We start from the raw sequence: 22,341 nt of genomic DNA on the forward strand, positions 1-22,341 counted from the left end.
GGACTGTGGAACAGCTGACTATTGAGGAACAGAAGAACTGACTGAAAGCCAATGTGTTCAGCTACTATAAAGTATCTCACTTAATTCTCTATTCTATGGGACAGAGAGCTGGAATACTTGAAGATTTATAGACTGTTAGTCAGTTGTCTAAGCTGGGATCTGAAATATTAGCTCCCTTTGACTCCAAAGCTCCTGGAGTGCAGCAGCGCAATCTCGACTCAACCTCCGCCTCCCGGGTTCAAGCGATTCTCCTGCCTCAGCCTCCTGAGTAGATGGGATTACAGGCATGTGCCAGCAAGCCCGGCTAGTTTTTGGTTTTAGCACAGACGGGGTTTCACCATGTTGGCCAAGCTGGTCTCGAACTCCTGACCTCAGGTGATCTGCCCGCCTCAGCCTCCCAAAGTGCTGGGATTACAGGTGTGATCCACTGCGACCGGCTTCCTTTCTTTTTTAACTACATTGAGCTGCCTTCCTCCCCCAAGCCCCAAACCTTGGGACACCAGAGGCGGATAACCAGAGCCCTTTTCTGGGTAGAAGAGAGAGAGATGATTGAGAATTTAAAGAGGGCAATGAAGGATTACGAGAGGGGGTAACGGGCAATTCTGCCTTCGTGCGTCTTAACAGCTATTTATTCAACATTTTCTGTGTGCCTTCTCTGTGTGTGTCAGGCGCCACGTTAGAAATGGATAAGAAACAGTCCTGCCCTCCAGGGCCTTACAGTCCGGTGAGAAGTCATACAAGTAAACAGGGTTGAACGAGAGGGCAGTAACTGCCCAAAGTGGGGATGGCAGGGCGCTCCCGCGGTGAACGTGGACACCTATCAGGTGCTGAGTAAATGCTGGCAAAATGAAGACAGGATGAAAAATAGAGAAGGGGCAGGGGTAGAACATGGCCGTGAAGGGTGGAAAGGCGGGGGCGATGAGAAGCTACAGGGGACCCCACCGACCAGTCCCAGGTCCCGTGGCCCGCCCCCTCCCCTCAGGGCCGGGGAGAGCCCGGCGGCGAGGCCGGAGAGTGGGGACCCCCGCTTGACTGCATCCCAGACCCCCGTGGCCCCAGAATCCCGTCGGCCCACGCCGAGCTTCTCAGGACTCGCCGGGCCGGGCCGGGCCAGTCCCCGCCACCCCGGCTTGCTCGCCCTCTCACCTTCACCTTCCCGGCCTCGCGGCGGCCATCACACTCACTACGTCACCAGCGAGCGCCACCCCGAGGGGAGGCGGGAGGAGGGAAGTGGATAAACGCGTCACCAGTCGCCTCAGATTGCCCCTCGACCCGGGTGAGCTGGTGGACCCTGAGCCCAGCCGGCTCGCCCCGCCTACTCCTTACGCCTCTGCTGCCCCGCGACTCGGCGCTTCGAGCGGCGCCTCAGCGCGCCACTCCTCCGCCGGCGCGCCCCAAGCGGACGACGCAGAGGCTCGGACTCCCACTGCATCATGGGGGCTGTAGTTCCGGTGGGCGTCGGCCGGAGCTGGGGGGCGGGGCAAAGCGGGGCGGAGCCTCAAGCTGTCAAGGGGCGAAAAACCAGGAGCGTGGAGTAGAGGTTCCCGCTTTTTCGCCGGTTGTCCTAGAGCCTGACCCTGGGGCCTCTGCCAGCTCTGGAATCCAGATTTGCATTCTGTAATCTTAGAGGAGTGTTCTCTAGAGGGCCAGGCCTAGGGTGAAGTGACTCATCGGGCAGACAGAAGCGAGCATGGGCCTGCTGCCCTTCAGTCGCCTTTGAGGAAAGAAGAGCAGCAACAACGGCGAATCAATGCCAGTGACTGAACTGCGCCTCTAACATCCACCGCTGTGTTTAACATCCACAGCAGTCCCAGGAGACGGAGAGGAGAGGTTATCCAAGCTCACATGGTTACCCAGATCACCGGGCCCCAGTGATGCGGCAGACACTACTAGGAAACCGCAGCAAACAGATCCCTTGCAGGACTTGGCCTCCGCAGGGAAGGCTCCAAGCCTGAGCGCGCCAGAACAGTAGGCACTAGCCACGTGTGGCTCTCGAGTCCTGAGCCAGTGCAAACGGAGATGCGCTATAAGACTTAGGACAAAAAAGGCTGTTAAACTATCTCAATTTTTAGGGAAAAAAAAATATCGACCGGGCGCGGTGGCTCAAGCCTGTAATTCCAGCATTTTAGGAGGGCGAGGCGGGTGGATCGCTTGAGGTCGGGAGTTCAAGACCAGCCTGGCCAACATGGTGAAACCCCATCTGTACTAAAAATACAAAAATTAGCCAGGCATGATAGTGCACTCGGGAGGAAGAGGCAGGAGAATCGCTTGAACACGGGCGGTGGAGGTTGCAGTGAGCCGAGATCATGCCACTGCACTCCAGCCTGGGCAACAGAGACTCCGTCTCAAAAAAGAAAAAAAAAAATCTATCTTTGAGCCAGAGTCTCACTCTGTCACTCAAGCTGGAGTGCAGTGGTGCAATCACGGCTCACTGCAGCCTCGAACTCCTGGGCTCAAGTAATCCTCCCACCTCACTCAGCCTCCCAAGTAGCTGACCACAGGTGCCGCAGCCATGCCTAGTATTTATCTTTTGTAGACATGGGGAAGCATTTCACTTTGTTACCCAGGCTGGTCTCCTGAACTCCTGGAGTCAAGCAATCTTCTCCTGCCTCGGCTTCCCAAAATGCCAGGTTACAGGTACCTGCCACAGTGCAGGGCTATTAGCCCATTACTATTTATATGCTGATTACATGTTGAAGTGATAATATTTTGGGTCATTTGGGTTAAATACATTACTAAGATTAATTGCACCTGTTTCTTTTTAAAAATGTGGCTACTAGAAAATTTAAAATTACATAAGTAGCTTGCATTTGTGGGTCAAACTGTAATTCTGTGGGATGGTGCTGCTCTATAACCATGGTAGAACAACCTCGATTTATTGCCACAAACAACCTCAAGAGGCAAATCAGTACTCTGATATAGAAATGACTGGTTTATCAGTCTCATGAGGATGGCCAAAGGGAGCTGTCCTGCCCACACTGCCCTCTGAGTAGCCTAGTGCCCTGCGGGTCTGACTGAGGACTGTGGGGCCACATGCAGACTCAGCCTCAGGGTGTAGACAGGGCCCTGTCTGGGATGTAGCGTGCCTTGGGGCCTCAGCTGCTAGCTGCCTGGTACTGGGTCGGATTGTTTCCTCCTCCACAATCTCTGGACTCTCTAAGGAGAGGAACTCTAAATTCCACTTCCATTCTCTGAGGGCAGGAACTATAAATTCCATTTCCTCTTTTTTTTTTTTTGAGACAGAGTCTCGCTCTCACTCTGTTGCCCAGACTGGAGCGCAGTGGCACCATCTTGGCTCACCGCAACCTCCGCCTCAGGCAATTCTCCCGCCTCAGTCTCCCCACTAGCTGGGATTACAGGCGTGCACCACCATGCCTGGCTAATTTTTGTATTTTTAGTAGAGATGGGGTTTCACCCTGTTGGCCAGGCTGGTCTCAAACTCCTGACCTCAGGTGATCCACCCGCCTCAGCCTCCCAAAGTGCTGGGATTACAGGTGTGAGCCACCACGCCCAGCCTTCCTTTTCCTTCTTTAGCAGAATCTTGCCCAAGTCAGGTGAAAGCCTGGATGTTCTCTCTCCTAAACATCTCCCCTGCCCACTCCCTCCTCTTCCCTAAATTTCCCTGCAAGCATTGGTCTAGGTCCTGGTCACTTGCCTGGACTGCTGTAGGAACCTCTGAATCCATTCCCAGGCATTTAGTCTTGTACTCTGCCCAGCAGCTGGGCTTTATCTCTGAAACACATCTGCAAACTTGCCCAGCAAGTAGAGGAAATCTCACAGTTTGGAGATATGTTTCAACCCATTAACATGTGTTTCTCATTGAGATGGCTGAATCCTCGTTTCAACCCTCGGGATGACAAAACTCTCCTAGCAGTGCTGAGTGTTACTGGGAATGGGTGCAGAGCACACTGATGTACAACTCCAGGAGACCTTTCTTACTTTTTTTTTTTTTTAAGACAAGAGTCTTGCTCTCTCACCCAGGCTGGAGTGCAGTGGCGCAATCTCAGCTCACTACAACCTCTGCCTCCCGGGTTCAAGCAATTCTCGTGCTGCAGCCTCCTGAGTAGTTGGGATTACAGGCATGTGCCATAAAGCCCACCTTATTTTTGTATTTTTAATAGAGACAGGGTTTTGCCATGTTGGCCATGCTGGTTGAGAATTCCTGGCCTCAAGTGATCCTCCCACCTCAGCCTCCCAAAGCACTGGGATTACAGGTATGAGCCACTGCACCCGGTCCATATTACTTTTTGTTGTTGTTGTTGTTGACAGGTTCTTGCTCTGTCACCCACGCTGGAGTGTAGTGGTGCAATCTTGGCTCACTGCAACCTCCACCTCCCAGGTTCAAGTGATTCTCCCAGCTCAGCCTCCCAAGTAGCTGGGATTACAGGCACCTGCCATCACATCTGGCTAATTTTTGTATTTTTTTGTAGAGATGGGGGTTTTGCCATGTTGGCCAGGCTGGTCTCAAACTCTTGACCACAAGTGATCCACCCTCCTCAGCCTCCCAAAGTACTGGGATTACAGATGTGAGCCACAGCATCCGGCCCCCCATGTTACCTATTTTGTTTGACTTTTTCATGGTGAAGATGCGTTTGTAATCAGAAAAAAGTTAACAACAACCCTATGCCGGGCACAGTGGCTCACACCTGTAATCCCAGCACTTTGGGAGGCCGAGGCAGGTGGATCATCTGAGGTCAGGAGTTCGAGATCACCGTGGCCAACATGGTAAAACCCCATCTCTACTAAAAATACAAAAACTAGCTGGGCGTGGTGGCGGGTGCCTGTAATCCCAGCTACTCGGGAAGCTGAGGCACGAGAATTGCTTGAACCCGGGAGGCAGAGGTTGCAGTGAGCCGAGATCATGCCATTGCACTCCAGCCTGGGCGACAGAGTGAGACTCCATCTCAAAAACAAAAACAAAAATAACCCTAACATACACAAACACACACACAGGCTTGTGTCAGCACAAACCAGCTCAAGAACATTCAAAAAACAGATTAGACATGGTGGCTTTCAGAGAGAGGAACTCAGCAGCTGGGGGGAAAGGATGAGAGAAAGATTAAGATTTGTGCTGTTTGAATTTACAATGAGTCAATTTTGAAAATGAAAAGACTCAAAAATCTTTTTTTTTTTTTTTAATTGAGATGGAGTCTTGCTCTGTCACCCAGACTGGAGTGCAGTGGCCCAATCTTGGCTCATTGCAACCTCCACCACCTGGGTTCAAGCGATTCTCCTGCCTCAGCCTCCCGAGTAGCTGGGATTACAGGCGCATGCTAACACAACCGGTTGATTTTTTTATATTATTAGTAGAGACAGAGTTTCGCCACGTTGCCCAGGCTGGTCTCAAATTCCTGACCTCAGGTAATCCGCCTGCCTCAGCCTAAGTGCTGGGATTACAGGCGTGAGCCACTGTGCCTGGCCTCAAAAATCTTTTTTAAAAGACTTTCAGGCCTGGGATGGTGGCTCACGCCTGTAATCCCAGTACTTCGGGAGGCCGAGGCGGATGGATCACCTGAGGTCAGGAGTTCAAGACCAGCCTGGCCAACACGGTGAAATGAAACCCCGTTTCTACAAAAAATACAAAAATGTGTCGGGCATGGATACCTATAATCCCAGCTACTCAGGAGGTCAAGAGGCTAGCATGACCTTTCTTAAAGGCTCTAAAAAGAGGGCTCTTGGCCGGGCACGGTGGCTTATGCCTGTAATCCCAGCACTTTGGGAGGCCGAGGTGGGTGGATCATCTGAGGTCAGGAGTTCAAGACCAGCCAGACCAACCTGGTGAAACCCTTTCTTTAATAAAAAAACAAAAATTAGCCAGGCGTGGTGATGGGTGCCTGTAGCCCAGCTACTCGGAAGGCTGAGGCAGGAGAATTACTTGAACCCAGGAGGCAGGGGTTGCAGAAAGCGGGGATCACGTCATTGCACTCCAGCCTGGAAGACAGAGTGAGACTCTGTCTCAAAAAAAAAAAAAGAGGGCTCTTAAAACCTCTCCCTGCAGACACTCACACCAAGACACACACACACCCACTCACCCTGAGCATCTTCCCTTCAGTGGTTTAAATGACCTTTAATAGAAACTCTCCAGTTTCTGACGGTCTGTCCCTCTCTTCAGAGGCATCCAGGACAGGGTGACCCAGTGTGGTGTGTGGACCTGTCACTCCCCTCCCCACAGGCAAGTAGAAGATCGAGCTGTGCACAGATGCCTCTTCTGTCTCCCAAGAGGTTCTCTGGAGTCGCTGTCTCCAGGGGACTACGGTTTGCTCTCATGACCAGCCATGGAGGCAGAAGTCCCAGACTCAGGGCAGCCCTTGGAGTCTGATCCAGGTGTCTTTACCCCAAAACTTGAAGCAGAAGTCCCTGGTGCAACACCTGTGCCTGGGAGAAGCTCTGGCCGTGGCTTCTCACCCAGACAGTCTTTCTGGGCAACTTGGGGAAGCCCCTGTTCTGCTCAAGTCTCACCCCATGGAAGAGGTGGGGGAAGGGGGCCTTGGTTTTTCAGGAAGACAGGTTGGAGAGCACGAGTCACTACAAAGCAGTAAAAGTGAATGGTGTCTCCAGGGGCTGGGTCCAGAGCACCACGGAGAGCCCCAGCCATGGAGGTGTGTTCCGCCTCTGGCCTGCAGAAATCTCTTTGAATCTCTTTGATTGGTGGCTCCAAGAGCAATGGGAAGTCAAGAGACAGGAGGCTGGACTGGGTTCCCTGGGACCCCGAGGTCCCAGAGGCTGCTGGGCAGTGGTTGTCGGCAAAGAAGAAAGGTCCAAGAGGGTCAGGCCTGGCCAATTAGGGATCGACGAAGGAGACTGCGATGTAGCGGGTGCCCCTGGTGGTGGGGAGCCCCTCGTGGTAATGCGTGAGTCGTCCAGGATGCATGAGGGTCCAGCCCTTCCTCGGGGCTCGGATGGAACAGTTGTAGCGCAGGAACCGACAGCCCCCGCCCTGGGAGACAGAAAGCATCAGTGGCCTTTCCCCACCGCCCCCTGCCCGTCTGTTCTCCCGTCATGATCTCCTGTCATGGCCAAGTGGCCCTCAGCACTGCCTGCCTGGGGATGCCTTCTGGAGTGACAGCCACAAGCGCTGCTAAGGAAGACACTAAATGAAGAGTAGTGGCCAGGAGTGGTGGCTCACGCCTGTAATCCCAGCACTTTGGCAGGCCAAGGCAGGTGGACCACCTGAGATCAGGAGTTTGAGACCAGCCTGGCCAACATGGTGAGACCCCATCTCTACTAAAAATACAAAAACCAGCTGGGCGTAGCAGCGCACGCCTGTAATCCCAGCTATTCGGGAGGCTGAGACAGAATCACTTGAACCCAGGAGGCAGTGAGCCGAGATCGCGCCACTGTACTCCAGCCTGGGCAACAGAATGAGACTGTCTCAAAAAAAAAAAAAAAACCAAAGAGTAAGTGATCAAGAGCTCTGGCCTTGGAGTCAGGCAGCCCTGGGCAGACATCACCTCCACTCTTTACTAACTGTGACCAACCTGAGCTTCAGTTTCCCCTTCTGTAAAATGAGGGTTAAACAGAACAGGGTAGTGAGAATTAAATGAGATGTTACAATTGAGAGCTGAGGATCAAGCTTCCCAACCTCACCACTATAGACACTTTGCTGTGGAAGGCTGTCCCGGGCATCTCTGTCTTCTACCCACTAGATGCCAGTAGCCCCTCATAGTTGTAAAAACCAATTATGTCTCCAGGTATTGCCAATGTCCCTTGCAGGCCACAGTTGCTCCTGGTTGAGAATCTTTGGATTAGGGATGCCTGATATGTTGTAAGCTCTCAAAAAATTATAGCTCCAGCCTGGGCAACATAGTGAAACCCCATCTCTAAAAGCAAGAAAAAAAATTAGCTGGGCATGGTGGCACACACCTGTGCCCCCAACTACTTGGGGGGCTGAGGTGGGAGGATTGCTTGGGCCCAGGAGGTTGAGGCTGCAGTGAACTGTGATCATGCCACTATACTCCAGCCTGGGTGACAGAGCAAGACCCTGTCTCGATAAAAAAAAAAAAAAGATTATAGCTGTTTTTATGAGTGTTCTTCACAGCACCCAGCCCAGGGCTAAGTTCAAAAAACCTCTTTTTGTTTTTTTTGGAGACAGAGTCTCGCTCTGTTGCCCAGGCTGGAGTGCAGTGGCACGATCTCGGCTCACTGCAACCTCCACCTCTTGGGTTCAAGAGATTCTCATGCCTCAGCCTTCTGGGTAGCGAAGGTTACAGGCGTGTGCTACCACGCCCAGCTAATTTTTCTATTTTTAGTAGAAATGGGGTTTTGCCATGTTGGCCAGGCTGGTCTCAAACTCCTGGCCCCAAGTGATCTGCCTGCCTTGGCCTCCCAAACTGCTGGGATTGCAGGCATCAGCCACCATGCCGAGCCCAAAAATCTCTTAAAATAGTAGCTTAAGAGCCTGGCCCCTCCTCCTGCTAGACTGTGAACCCTTCCAGGGAGCCCTCCCACAGACCCACATCCTTTTTTTTCTGGTTCTCTGGCACTGGTTACCTGGGGCCCCTCTGCCTCAACCACCCTGAAGGCTCACCCCAGCCAGCCCTCCTCATCCCCACTGCCGGCCCCTTGACCCCGGCTGGCTCCTGCTCACCTCGTAATCTACCCCGACTCGGTTCAGGGCGATGTTGATGGTGAAGGTGGAGGCATCATGGTGTGGCATCAGTGAGGGCTGCTCATCAGGCTTGTAGCGGACGACAAAGGCCAGGTCAAACTGGGCCTGTACCAAGGCAGGGGGACAAGAGAGCCTGTGTTAGTTAAGGAGGACACAAAGGCCAGGAGAGGAGGGTGCACACATGGGGCCTGGTCTGGCCTGCTGCAGGTCAGCTTACAGGGGCCAGGTCTACATGGGGCTCTATGCTCCAGTGCCTGCAACTACCTGGCACAGAAAAGGTTCTCAACAAAAATGTATGGACAGAGGGGAGAGAGGGAGGGAAGGAAGAGAACGGAGGGGAAGGAAGAAAGGAAGGGAGGGAGGGAGGAAGGGAGGAAAAGGGAAGAGAAGAAATGAAAGGGAAGAGAAGAAATGAAAGGGAAGGAGGCCGGACATGGTACTCATGCCTGTAATTCCAGCACTTTGGGAGGCCAAGGTGGGCGGATCACCTGAGGTCAGGAGTTTGAGACCAGCCTGGCCAACATGGTGAAACCCCATCTCTACTGAAATTACAAAAAATTAGCCAGACATGGTGGTGGGCGTCTGTAATCGCAGCTACTTGGGAGGCTGAGGCAGGAGAATTGCTTGAATCTGGGAGGTGAAGATTGTAGTGAGCCAAGATTGCGCCACTGCACTCCAGCCTGGGTGACAAGTGCGAAAGAAAAGAAAGAAAAAGGAAGAGAGAAAGAGAGAGAGAGGAAGGAAGAAAGGAAGGAAAGAAAGGAAGGAAGGAATGAATGAAAAGACAAAGACAAAGGGGGGCATCCAATCCTCACAACCCTTTCTGGCAACTATCCAGGCTGGATTCCCTGAGGCAGGACCCAGGCACGCCATGGGCAGGTATCTGGAGAAACCAGGGACCAAGGAAGGAACTGAGTGAGGACTGGAGAAAGCCAAGGTAGCAGTGGACAGACACATAAGTGATAGCACTGGAAAGAATTGTGAGAATTAACCGAGGCCAGCCAGGTAATTGTTTCCGGGGAACCACAGTAAGCATTCAAGGGATGAATGACAACTGTCAGTAACAGGAGTTCAGGGTTTTCCTCACTATCGGAAGAAGGCTGCTTCGGACGAAGCAGGGCCCAGGCGTGGGGCACAGGCTTGTGGCTAGGGAGGGAGTGGGCACGCTGGCCGGCTAAGGCGGGCAGGGGTGCTTTTTTGGTGGGCTGGTATAGGAGCCACTGAGGCAGGGTTAATGACAAGGAAGAAAGATTCAAAAGGGCTGAGGTCGGCCAGGCACGGTGGCTCATGCCTGTAATCCCAGCACTTTTGGAGGCAGAGGTGGGCGGATTACTTGAGGTCAGGAATTCGAGACCAGCCTGGCCAACATGGTGAAACCCTGTCTCTACAAAAAATACAAAAATTAGCCAGGCGTGGTGGCAGGTGCCTGTAATCCCAGCTACTCATGAGGCTGAATGAGACTCCAGCTCAGGCTAGAGGCCAACTAGCCGGCCCTAGAGGCCCAGCCCAGCACCCTGTCTTCCCACACGCTACTAGACGGAGGGGGTGTGTGCGGTGAGACCTCACTCCTGCCTGGGGACCAAATATCCAGGCCTCTCCCATAAGCTGGGATGTTCCTCCACCCCTACTCCAACCCAACCCCTTCCCCAGCCCCTCCCCTTGTCAGATTCTCCAGCCCCCACCCACCCCTGGCCCTTCCACCCAAGCCCCCCACTCCACCCTACCCCTCCCACCCCATCCCCATGCCCCACACTGGCCTCCACCTCCCCACCAACTCCTGCCCCTTCCAGTCTCTCCACTCCCTCACCCCTGACCCCCTGCCCCTCTAGGCTTTCCACCCCCACTCACCCCTGCCCCTCCCAGGCTCCCTACTCCTCCCCACCCCTCCCAGCTTCTCCACCACTTCCCACCCCACCCCTGCTCTTCCCAACCCCATCCCCACCTCTCAGTCCCTCTACCTCATGCCCCACCCTTGCCCCTCCCACGCTCCCCACACCCCCACTCCACCTCGGCCCCTCCCAGTTTCTCCACCTCCCACCCTACCCCCCACCAGTCCCAGCCACTCCACTGACACCCCACCCAACTGTCCCCGCATCCTGGCTATGCCCCAGGCTTGCCCACCCTGGTGTAGTAGCCGGGGTAGAGCTTCTCCGTCATGGGCGCAATGTACTCCAGCAGGAATTTGTGCCACTCCCGCTCAAAGCCGATCTGGTTCATGTGGATGTCAATAGTAGGCACGTTCTCGTAGCCACCCTGGATGCGGTTGTCCTGGAGGTGACCGAGGCGAATGTTTAGGCAGAATTCTAGGATGGCCCCCAGGCTCTGTCTACTTCCCTCTCCTACACCCGGGAATGTGACCGGACCACATTACATGACAAAACTGAACAGGCTTTGCAGATACAATTAAGGCCCCTAATCAGTTGACTTTGGGTTAATCAAAAGGGAGATTGTCCTGGGGGGGGCCTGACCTACTAGGTGAGTCATCTGCAGGAAGACCTTATTTTTTGAGACAGGGTATCCCTCTGTTGCACAGGTAAGAGCGCAGTGGCGCAACTTGAGCTCACTGCAGCCTCAACCTTCCAGGCCTAAGTGATCCTCCCACCTCACCCTCCCGTGTAGCTGGGACTACAGGCACGCACCATCACGCCCAACTAATTTTATTTTTATTATTTTTATTTTTGTGTGTGTGTGTGACGGAGTCTCACTCTGTTGCCCAGGCTGGAGTGCAATGGCGTCATTTCAGCTCACTGCAACCTCCACCGCCTGAGTTCAAGTGATTCTCCTGCCTCAGCCTCCCGAGTAGCTGGGATTACAGGCGTGCGCCACCATGCCCGGCTAATTTTTTTTTTTTTTTGTATTTTTAGTAGAGATGGGGTTTCATCATGTTGGCCAGGCTGGTCTCAAACTCCTGACCTCAGGTGATCCGCCCACCTTGGCCTCCCAAAGTGCTGGGATTACAGGCGTGAGCCATGCACCCAGCCACTAATTTTATTCTTTGTAGAGATGAAGTCTCACTATGTTGCCCAGGCTGGTCTTAAACCCCTGGGCTCAAGCGATCCTCCCGCCTCAGCCTCCCAAAGTGTTGGGATTATAGGCGTGAACCACTGCGCCTGGCTAAAGGAGGATCTTGAAGAGAGACTCTGTCTCTTGCTGGCCTTGAAGAAGCAAGTTAAGTTCTACAGCTGCAGGGGAATGAATTCTCCAACAACCAAGTGAGTTTGGAATGGAACCCTGGGCCTCAGATGAGACCCCAACACCAGCTGACACCTCAATGACCCAGCTAAACTGGGCCCAGATTCCTGACCCACAGAAACCAGGAGATAACACACGGGTGTTATTCTGAGCCACAGCCATTTGTTACAGAGCACTGAAAACTTATTCCAGGGCCAGAGTCAGCTGGGGTCCGAGGTCTGGCCCTGTCACTGGAGCACAAGCATCAGCCAGCCCCCAGAATGCACGGGCTAGTCCAGTTCCTGGCTTCTGGAGATCAGCTCAGCAACCAAAGCATGTGGATTAGGAAGATAACCAGAACTTCAGGTTAGTCCAGTTGCCAGGTCACAGGTTGGCACACAGGTCCAGGGTCTCATGTGCCTTTAAAAATGGTGCCTTAAACTTGGGAACACACATTTCTGTTAAACAACTTAAAAATGAGGCCAGGCATGGTGGCTCACGCCTGTAATCCCAGCACTTTGGGAGGCCAAGGTAGGTGGATCACCGGAGGTCAGAAGTTTCAGACCAGCCTCACAAACACGGTGAAACCCCTGTCTCTACTAAAAATACAAAAATTAGCCAGGCGTAGTGGTGGGTACCTGTAATCCTAGCTACTCAGGAGGCTGAGGCAGGAGAATCACTTGAACCCAGGAGGAGGAGGTGGCAGTGAGCTGAGATTGTGCCATTGCACTCCACCTGGGTGACGAGCAAAACTCCGTCTCAAAAAAAAAAAAAAAAAAAATTAGGCATGGTGGCCAGTACCTGTAATCCCAGCTACTTGTGAAGCTGAGGCAGGAGAATCGCTCGAACTCAGGAGGCAGAGGTTTCAGTGAGCCGAGATCGCACCACTGCACCACTGCACCACTGCACTCCAGCCTGGGCGACAGAGCGAGGCGCCACTTCACCAAAAAAAAAAAAAAAAAAAGGATGTAGAAAATGAGAGGTGGGGTGCCCGGTGCGGTGGCTCACGCCTGTAATCCCACCACTTTGGGAGGCTGAGGCGGGTGGATCACAACATGAGGTCAGGAGTTCGAGACCAGCCTGACCAAAATGGTGAAACCCGTCTCTACTAAAAATACAAAAATTAGTCGGGCATGGTGGCAGGCGCCTGTAATCCCAGCTACTCAGGAGGCTGAGGCAAGAGAACTGCTTGAACCTGGGAGGCGGAGGTTGCAGTGAGCTGAGATGGCGCCACTGCACTCCAGCCTGGGCGACAGAGCGAGACTCCATTCAAAAAAAAAAAAAAAAGAAAAAAGAAAATCAGAGGTGGGTTGGGGCTTGAAGTACATAGGAGATATGAATGGTGTAAAACTGTCAGGAGACGAAAAATTCCTTTCTGAAGTTTCTCTTCTGTGAAAGGGCTGAGGACAGAGTTTGCTTACTAGGTAATGTTGCCTTTAAGTACAGTGGTGTATTTTTATTCAAGATTGTGCTCTTTTATCAAAATCCTATGGAAATAAATGTTCTGGGATCATTAAAATAAAAAAATAAATAAAATAAAAAGGTGCCTTAGGCCAGACATGGTGGCTCACGCCTGTAATCCCAGCAATTTGGGAGGCCGAGGTGGGCAGCTTACCTGAGGCCAGGAGTTTGAGACCAGCCTGGCCAACATGGTGAAACCCAGTCTCTACTAAAAATACAAAAATTAGCCAGGGATGGTGGCACACGCCTGTAGTCCCAGCTACTGGAGAGGCTGAGGCAAGAAAACTGCTTGAACTTGGGAAAGGAAGGTTGCAGTGAGCTGAGATCATGCCACTGCACTCCAGCCTAGGTGACAGAACGAGACACTGCCTCAAAAAAAAAAAAAAAAAAAAAAATTTACACACACACACAATTAAATAAATAAAGAATACAAAGATTAGCTGAGTGTGGTGGCACACGTCTATAATCCCAGCTACTCGGCAAGCTGAGGCATGAGAATCTCTTGAACCTGGGAGGCAGAGATTGCAATGAGCCAAGATTGTGCCACTGTACTCCAGCCTGGGCGACAGAGTGAGACTCGGTCTCTAAATTAATTAATTAATTAATTTAAATAAATAAAATGAAATTGTGCCTGGTTCACAACCAGCCTGGGCAACACAGCCAGACCCCATCTCTATTATTAAAAAAAAATATATATATATATATATATAATAAAAAAAATCTACACATATTTCTTTTCATATATATATATACATGAAAAGAAAAAAAAAATGGTACCTGAACTTTCCAGGACAGGAACAGGTGTTGGGATTCTCACGGAGAGAACACAGGGCCTAGCACCCTCAGCAGGCCACCTGCTCCTGCTGTCTGATGAACTTGGACCCGACAGCCCTTCCTAATGCCCCTCATCCCACCTTGGCCCTTTCCTCCCCAGCTCCACCTGGGGGAAGTCTAGGGAACCAAGCTAAGCCATTCCAATAGCAAACCAGGAACTGAAAACCTAGTAGCTTACGGTCAAGGCAACTCAAAGCCACACGGTGGCAATAGCAGCCCGGGGACCAAACTCCATCTCAGGTTTCTCAGTCCCTCTACTCCTAACTGCCTGCAGATACCCATGCCAGCACCCCTATGTCAAGAGTCCCAGAAAGGGTGGCCAGGCCAGCTTGCCAGAAGACCCCAGACAGTGAGCGGCACTGATGGAGAGGCAGCCTCCCTGCGGCCCCAGCCCAGGCATCAGGGTCCCACCTTGTTGTTGCCCAGAGACCACTGGCCAAAGTGCTCCATCTCCTCCACCAGCTCATCACAGGCCACCTCCGTGAAGATGGGGAACCAATAGACATCCGGGCAGGGCTGGGGAGGGCAGGGACTCAGTCAAGGGGGTCCACAGTGGCACCACAGAATCCTCCTCCCTCTTCAGGGCCACACACCCAAGCCAGGGAGCCCTCCTAGTGTCCCCGGGGAGCAGAGCCTTGTCAATCCTGGAAAGACTGAGTGGGGAGGAGGAGGCAGAGCCCAGAGACAGACTTTCTCAGCCGAGGTCACAGAGCTACCAGCGCCAAGGTCAGACAGAAACATGGGCATGGAGGGAGGGAGGGGGCAGAGGCCCCAGGCTCGGGGGAAGCAGACATTAGTGAGTGGAGAGAAGCAGCCACTCCCCGAAGTGGTCCAGGCATGATGGGCCACAGTGGCCATCACATCCAGGATGTTTTCCTCCTTCCTGCCTGGGCCAGGTAGAGAGGCCCTGCAGACCCCCACAGCCTCCAGCAGGAAAGTGCCAACAGGTAGAGGGGCCATCCTGCCTCCCCCGACCCCCATCCCACCACCCCCCACTCCCATCCTGCCGCCCCCCCATTCCCATCCCGCCGCCCCCAACTCCCATCCTGCCGCCCCCCAACTCCCATCCCTCCACCCCCCACTCCCATCCTGCTATCCCCCACTCCCCAGGGCAAGCAGTTTCCCTTCTGTGCCCTGCCCCCTGCAGCAGGCAAGGCTGGTCCAAGAGGGTGTCCATGGCCCTTACCGTCTCCACCAGCTTCCCTGCCAGGGCCTTGGTGTAGTTCTGGTGGATGTACTTCTCCTTCCAGTCCTGTGGGAAGTGGGAAGCAGGCTAGGGTCCTCACCATTGGCTCGACTGCCAGGGATGCTCCGAGCAGACCCCTCAAAGTGGGAGTGAAGGTGTACGTGCTTGACGGAGGCAGGTGTTCACCTGCGCCCACTGGGTGCGTGTGTGTTGTCTGGGTGCACAGGTGTGCCCATAGGAGGTGGTGTTTGCACATGTATGTACATGTGTGTGCTTGTGTGTACATGTCTGTGTGCAGGCACGTACTTACACCCATCAGCTGCGAGCTCCCAACGTCTAGAAACAGTCACAACTGTCTCCCCTTCTGATCATCACAACACCCTCATGGGTAAGACAGGCTGGGACAGTGTACCCATTTTGGAGCTAAGATAACTAAGGTCCCCAAAGCTGGAAGGCTCAACTAAGTCCCAGATGATGGCAGACCTAGGCCACAAACCCAGGCCTCTTGAGTCCTGGTCCCTCCTCCAATAGATGGTATTGCCTCTCTGGACACCCTTCTCTCCCTACCCAAATCCCGTCCTATAGCCTCCTGGGGTGAAGGGAGGGTGGCAGGTGGCCCACAGGGGTCCTGGCTGTTGTAAGACTCTGAGAGGGAAGTCTCTCCGACTGCAGGATCACTGGGCCCCTTCTGCTCCCAGCCCCTATGTGCCCACCCTGGCCTCACCTCGGGGTTGCTGAACACCTCCCAGAGATCGTTGTGCAGGTGGGTGGTGCGGTAGCTGTCTAGGGAGAGCAGATGACCAAGGGTGTGCCGGTTGGTCAGGAACATGAACACATCCTGGGGAGGACAGGCCCAGTGGAAGAGGCGCTCCCCCACCCCTCCCCTGCCCTCACGCCTCCCCTGCACGCTCCCAGACGGGCAACAGTGCAGCCTCCTCCACCCGCCGAACTGAAGTTCCCAATATCAGAGACCAAGTGCAGTCACCGCTATGTCCCCAGGGCCCAGCCCAGGCCTGACACTGAGAATGTGATCAGGGAAGTCTTCCCAGAGGGCTGAACACAGAATGAAAGAAAAAATGCATAAAAGAAAAGGAGCGTGTTCTGGTCCTGAAATGTTGGTCACAGGGGAAAACTTCATCTTGCTGCATGTTTAAAAAAAAAAAAAAAAGTCACAAAAGTATATAGGGCGGGGCACAGAGACAGGGTGAGGTGTCTCTCGGGCACATCACTTGGAGTACCTTTAGGTGGAAAGTTCCATTTTCTTTGGGCTATGCCAAAAATGTAAATAAAATAGATGGTATAAAAACCAGGTGAGCTAAAATGGTCCCTGCAGACCTCTGAGGACCAGCCCTCGTGCCCGACGGCCCCCATTCCTCCAGCAGGCCCTGGTGGCTTCCGAGATGCCCTGCTGGAATCTCTGGAGCTCCCAGGCCTATGGTGACAAGGCGGCCCACCATGAGGGTGAGAGCTGGAGGCCCACCTTCCCGCCTGCCCCATCCAGAGGGCGTCCTGTGCCGCCCGCTCCTGGCTGACCTGCTGCCGGACGTTGGCACAGAAGGCCATGTCGGGGTCCAGCTTGCTGTGGTGGAAGAGATCTGGGGACTGCAGCTCACCCCGCAGGGCACTGCCCTTGATCAAGTAGATGTTTGAAATATAGGGCACATTCCAGACACCACTGTGGGAGAGACAGAAAGAGAGCGGGGGTCAGAGGCTGGTGGTGGGGAAGATGGAGGGGGTCACAGGGTGGTGGTGGGGAGTCATAGCCTGGAGTCTGGGTGTGAGAAGGGAAGTCACAGGCTAGGGGGGCACAATTGTGCTGATTTGATTCCCCCGCCCTGGACACATGGGCCTATTTGTCAGGAAGTCCTTCTGTGTGTCTAACTGAAGTCTTCCTTGCTTCAGGTTCAACAGGAATTTGAGGGTAACAAGAACAGGAATACTAGGGAGGGAGCCCCACAAGCCCAGGCAGGCAGAAGCCAGATGAAGGTGTCCCCCACCCACCCCCACCCTGCAGGTACTCACACACGCCGCCCCTGCACAATGTCCACGTAGTCCTCGGAACGGGCATAGTAGCCATCTGCACTGAGAGCCCCCCAGAAGTTCGACCACAGCCTCCCATGCCTGGTCATCAGCGGGGCAATGACGTTCCTGAGGGAAGGGAGCACCTCAGTAGGAGGTCGCTGCCCACTGGGAGTAGGAGACAGCACTAACCAGGGATCGGGGGAGGTAGGTGCCCCTCAACCTGCACGCAGGGATCCCCAAGCACCTCACTGGGACAGGCAGTGCCTTGGCGGGGGTGTCGGGGGTTTGGCTCTTCTGGTACCTGCTCCCTCCCATGGGGCAGCCAGGAGCAGACAGGGCAGGACACCTTCTCTATCAGAACCTGGGGTATCAGGCTGGGGATCCACAGCTCTGGGTAATAGGTGAGGCCAAGGAGGAGGAGGAAGAGGAGGAGGAGACAGAGGACGAGGAAGACGAGGAGGAGGAGGAGGAAAAAGGAGGAAGAGGAGGAAGAGGAAGAGGAGGAGGAAGGCAAGGAGGGCTCCCACCCCAGGACCAGGCCAGTCCTGAGCAGTGCTGGGCGCAGACTGAGCAGCCTCACTTGTTCTGTTGGATCAGCAGCCGCAGGCTGTTGGGCTCGGTCAGGGCCACGTCAGCATCCACGCTGAAGTAGTAGGTGCAGCTGCGGTCCTGCCGGCACAGGTCTCTGCAAGGAGGAGGACACAGGGTCAGTGCACCTGATCCTGGAGCTACTGGTGGCTGCTCACATGTGTGACCACAGTCTGGCTTCACCACATATCAGCCAAGGGGCTTTAGAGAGGTCACACCAGCAGCCTCAAAGGTTCCTCCCGACTCTGAGTCCCAAACCCCTGGACTGCTGGGCTCTATTACCCAAGGCCCAGAGGTTGGCAACGGGTATCAAGTGCCCTGAAAATCCTGGTACTGGGAAGAACACAGCCCACAGGTGCCTACATGGCCCAGGGTGGGGAGTAAGATGGGGCTGCCTTTCTGAAATGCAATTTGGTAACTTGTACCAAAAGCCTTAAAAATTTGTGTTACTTTTGTTTATCTGGTACAGGACTCAGCAAACGAGGGTCTGTGAGTCAAACTCTGGCCCTGCCTGGTTTTGTACAGCTCATGGGCTAAGAACAGCTTTATGTTTTTCTTTTTTTTCTTTTTATTTTATTTTATTTTTTTGAGAATGAGTCTCACTCTGTTGCCCAGGTTGGAATGCAATGGCACAATCTCAGCTCACTGCAACCTCCACCTCCCAGGTTCAAGCGATTCTCCTGCCTCTGCCTCCCAAGTAGCTGGGATTAGAGGCATGCACCACCATGCCAGGCTAATTTTTGTATTTTTAGTAGAGACAGGGTTTTACCATGTTGGCCAGGCTGGTCTCGAACTCCTGACTTCAGGTGATCTGCCCGCCTCCGCCTCCCAAAGTGCTAGGATTACAGATGCGAGCCACTGCACCCGGCCTTTTTTCCTTTTTTAGAGATGGGGGTCTCACTGTGTCAGCCAAGCTGGAATGCACAATCATAGCTCACTGCAGCCTCAACTTCCCCAGCTCAAGCAATCCTTGGCCTCCCAAAGTGCTGGGATTACAGCCACTGCACTTGGCTGATTTTATGTTTTTAAGTTGTTTCAAGAAAAAAAAAAATCGGCAGGGCGTGGTGGCTCACGCCTGTAATCCCAGCACTTTGGGAGGCTGAGGTGGATGGATCACGAGGTCAGGAGATCGAGACCATCCTGGCTAACACGGTGAAACCCCGTCTCTACTAAAAATACAAAAAATTAGCCGGGCATGGTGGCGGGCACCTATAGTCACAGCTACTCGGGAGGCTAAGACAGGAGAATGGCGTGAACGTGGGAGGCAGAGCTTGCAGTGAGCCAATATTGCACCATTGCACTCCAGCCTGGGTGACAGAGCGAGACTCCATCTCAAAAAAAAAAAAAAAAAAAAAAATCAAAAGAAGAAGATGTAAAAATTATGTGAAGGTCATCACCAGGTGCAGTGGCTCATGCCTGTAATCCCAGCACTCTGGGAGGCTGAGACGGGAGGATAACTTCAAGCCAGGAGTTTGAGACCAGCCTGGGCAACATAGCAAGATCCTGTCTCTACAAAAAATAAAAATAAATAAATTAACCAGGCACAGTGGCTCACACCTGTAATCCCAGCACTTAGGGAGGCCAAGGCGGGTGGATCACTTGAGTTCGGGAGCTTGAGACAGGCCTGGACAACATGGTGAAACCTCATCTCTACTAAAAATACAAAAATTAGCCAGGTGTGGTGGCAAGCACCTGTAATCCCATCTACTTGAGAGGCTGAGGCAAGAGAATGGCTTGAACCTGGGACGGGGAGGTTGCAGTGAGCCGAGATTGCGCCACTGTGCTCCAGCCTGAGTGACGGAGTGAGACTCAGTCTCTAAATAAATAAATATTTAAAAATTAACTGAATGTGATGGCACATGCCTGTAGTCCCAGCTTCTTGGGGGGCTGAGGCAGGAGGATCACTTGAACCCAGGGGTTTGAGGCTACAGTAAGCTATGATCCTGCCACTGCACTCCAGCCTGGATGACAAGAGTGACACCAAGTCTCAAAAAGAAAAAAAAATAAATGACATGAAAGTCAAATTTCAGCGTCCATAAATGAAATTTTGCTGGAATGCAGCCTCTGTGCTACTACGGCAGAGTTGAGGGTTGTCACAGAGCCGGCAGAGCCAATTTGCAAAGATTTATGATCTAATCCTTAGCAGGAAGTTTGCCAACCTTTGATCTGGACTGTCTGACTCTTCTACAAGCAACACAAATTACTTCTTTCTTTGTTTTTGTTTTGCTTTATGAGACAAGGTCTCGCTCTGTTTCCCGGGCGGGAACACAGTGGTGCAATCATAGCTCATGCAACCTCGACTTCCCGGGCTCAAGAGGTCCTCCTGCCCCAGCTTCTTCAGTAGCTGGGACCCCAGGTTCAAGCCACCACACTTGGCTATTTTTTTTTTATTTTTGAAGAGATAGGGTCTCGCTATGTTGCCCAGGCTGCTCTCGAACTCCTGGCCTCAAGCAATCCTTCAACTTTGGCCTCTCAAAGTGCAGGGATTACAGGCATGAGCCACTGCTCCCGGCCTTTTTTTTTATATATATAATAAAGTAAAACATTCGAGGTTGGCTCCCTAATAGTCAGCCTTTGTCTACTTCTGCCCCCAGTCCTTCCTCTTTCTCTGATTTGCTTCCTGAACCCAAATAACATGGCTCAGCCCTGCCCAGGAGCCCCAGGGGTTGGCAGGACAGAGGCTATTTCCCCATTTGACACACGGAAACTCCAAGGCCCAGAAAGGGGCAGGAACTTGCTAGAGCACACACAGCCTTCTGAACTCCTGTCACTCAGCCTGCTGCTCCTTACCACAGCCAAACCTCCCCTGCCTGCCACTGTCAGTCGAGAGTACTGTGGCCCACAACTCACGCGCCCATGTTCCTGGCGTCTGCATTCGCCATCCGCACCTCGGGGCCCACCAGCTTCACAGACTGGTACTCGCTGCCATGCTCTGCCAGGAACTCTTCCACCTGAGCCTTGTGGTGCTGCTCCTGGGGTTGGGGATGGGGGGGTGAGGAGGAGGACACAGCTTCCACCCAGGGACTGCAGCACCTCCTGTCACTGCCAGGCTGTGCCCCTTCATCTCTGGCACCCCTGACCATCTGCTTTCCTGTCTCCAGACCTTTGCCCATACCAGCCCTGTGCCAGAACACCCTTCCCTGGCCATCCTTTACCCATTCTCCTCTGAACAGGCCAAGCCTCCTAAGAGCCTCTGTCATCAGGATAGAGCTCCGCCACCACGCTTAGGATCCCACATTCAGAGACATTGCTGATTCCTGGGTGTGGCCCAGGGATCCACTTTGTTACAAAATGTGCCAGGTGATCCTCAACTTCGCTTTGAAAAACAACAGTCCAAGCCAGGCACAGTGGCTCACGCCTGTATTCCCAGCACTTTGGGAGGCCGAGGCGGGTAGATCACAAGGTCAGGAGTTCAAGACTAGCCTGGCCAAGATGGTGAAACCACGTCTCTACTAAAAATACAAAAATTAGCCAGGCATGGTGGCAGACACTTGTAATTCCAGCTACTCGGGAGGCTGAGGCAGAGAACTGCTTGAACCCAGGAGGTGGAGGTTGCAGAGGCAGAGAACTGCTTGAACTTGGGAGGCGGAGGTTGCAGAGGCAGAGAACTGCTTGAACTTGGGAGGCGGAGGCTGCAGTGAGCCAAGATCGCACCATTGCACTCTAGCCTGGGAGACACAGCAAGACTCCATCTCAAAAAAAAAAAAAAAAGGAAAAACAACCGTCTGGCTGGGTGTGGTGGCTCATGGCTGTAATCCCAGCACTTTGGCAAGCGGAGGCAGGCAGATCACGAGGTCAGGAGATCGAGACCATCCTGGCCAACATAGTGAAACCCCATCTCTACTAAAATACAAAAAATTAGCCAGGCACGGTGGCAGGCGCCTGTAATCCCAGCTACTCGGGAGGCTGAGGCAGGAGAATGGCTTGAACCCGGGAGGCAGAGGTTGCAGTGAGCTGAGATCACGCCATTGCACTCCAGCCTGGGCAACAGAGCAAGACTCCGTCTCAAAAAAAAAAAAAAATACAAAAAAAGACAAAAAATTAGCCAGTTGTGATGGCACATGCCTGTAGTCCCAGTTACTTGTGAGGCTGAGGCAGGAGAATCGCTTGAACCCAAGAGGCAGAGGTTGCAGTGAGCCGAGATCATGCCACTGCACTCCAGCCTGGGTGACACAGTGAGACTCTGTCTCAAAAAAAAAAAAAAAAAAAGAAAACCAATATGACTGCCACCAGGTACAATTAGGAAGGTAGGAAGGATTAACAGGGACGGGGATGGAAGTGAAGATGACAACAGTTAGAAGCATCTAGATGCGTCCTGTGCACCAGGCACCTTTTACGAACTTCGCATGTCAACTTGCTTAGCCCTTGCAGCAATTCTGTGTGATTGGACAATTATTATCCCTATTTTATTTTATTTATTTATTTATTTATTTTTTATTTTTATTTTTTTTTTGAGACGGAGTTTTGCTCT

At 53.0% G+C, this 22,341-nt stretch overlaps 2 protein-coding genes across 5 annotated transcripts in view; both read right to left on the reverse strand.

Annotated features, from left to right (window-relative positions):
- MFN2 (mitofusin 2) overlaps positions 1-1,434 on the reverse strand; it is a 31,972-nt gene extending 30,538 nt beyond the window's left edge. The window contains exon 1 of one of the 4 annotated variants that reach the window (XM_055384569.2): positions 1,147-1,434. The gene's annotated coding sequence lies outside the window, so the exon portion shown is untranslated. The remainder of the gene's footprint in view (positions 1-1,146) is intronic. The other 3 variants (XM_055384573.2, XM_055384592.2, XM_055384583.2) reach the window with 3 other exon arrangements.
- Positions 1,435-6,052: 4,618 nt separating this feature from the next.
- Positions 6,053-22,341, reverse strand: part of PLOD1 (procollagen-lysine,2-oxoglutarate 5-dioxygenase 1) — a 40,752-nt gene continuing 24,463 nt past the window's right edge. Inside the window, exons 10-19 of the mRNA XM_019011273.4 lie at positions 20,721-20,842; positions 17,863-17,967; positions 17,283-17,408; positions 16,794-16,935; positions 15,985-16,098; positions 15,261-15,326; positions 14,486-14,590; positions 10,730-10,876; positions 8,588-8,713; positions 6,053-6,937 (exon numbers count right to left, since the gene is read on the reverse strand). Of these exons, the coding sequence (XP_018866818.3) occupies positions 6,782-6,937; positions 8,588-8,713; positions 10,730-10,876; positions 14,486-14,590; positions 15,261-15,326; positions 15,985-16,098; positions 16,794-16,935; positions 17,283-17,408; positions 17,863-17,967; positions 20,721-20,842 (1,209 nt within the window). The 3' untranslated portion in view covers positions 6,053-6,781. The remainder of the gene's footprint in view (positions 6,938-8,587; positions 8,714-10,729; positions 10,877-14,485; positions 14,591-15,260; positions 15,327-15,984; positions 16,099-16,793; positions 16,936-17,282; positions 17,409-17,862; positions 17,968-20,720; positions 20,843-22,341) is intronic.

Source organism: Gorilla gorilla, chromosome 1 (genome assembly GCF_029281585.2).
Source record: "Gorilla gorilla gorilla isolate KB3781 chromosome 1, NHGRI_mGorGor1-v2.1_pri, whole genome shotgun sequence".
Classification (NCBI taxonomy): Eukaryota; Metazoa; Chordata; class Mammalia; order Primates; family Hominidae; genus Gorilla; species Gorilla gorilla.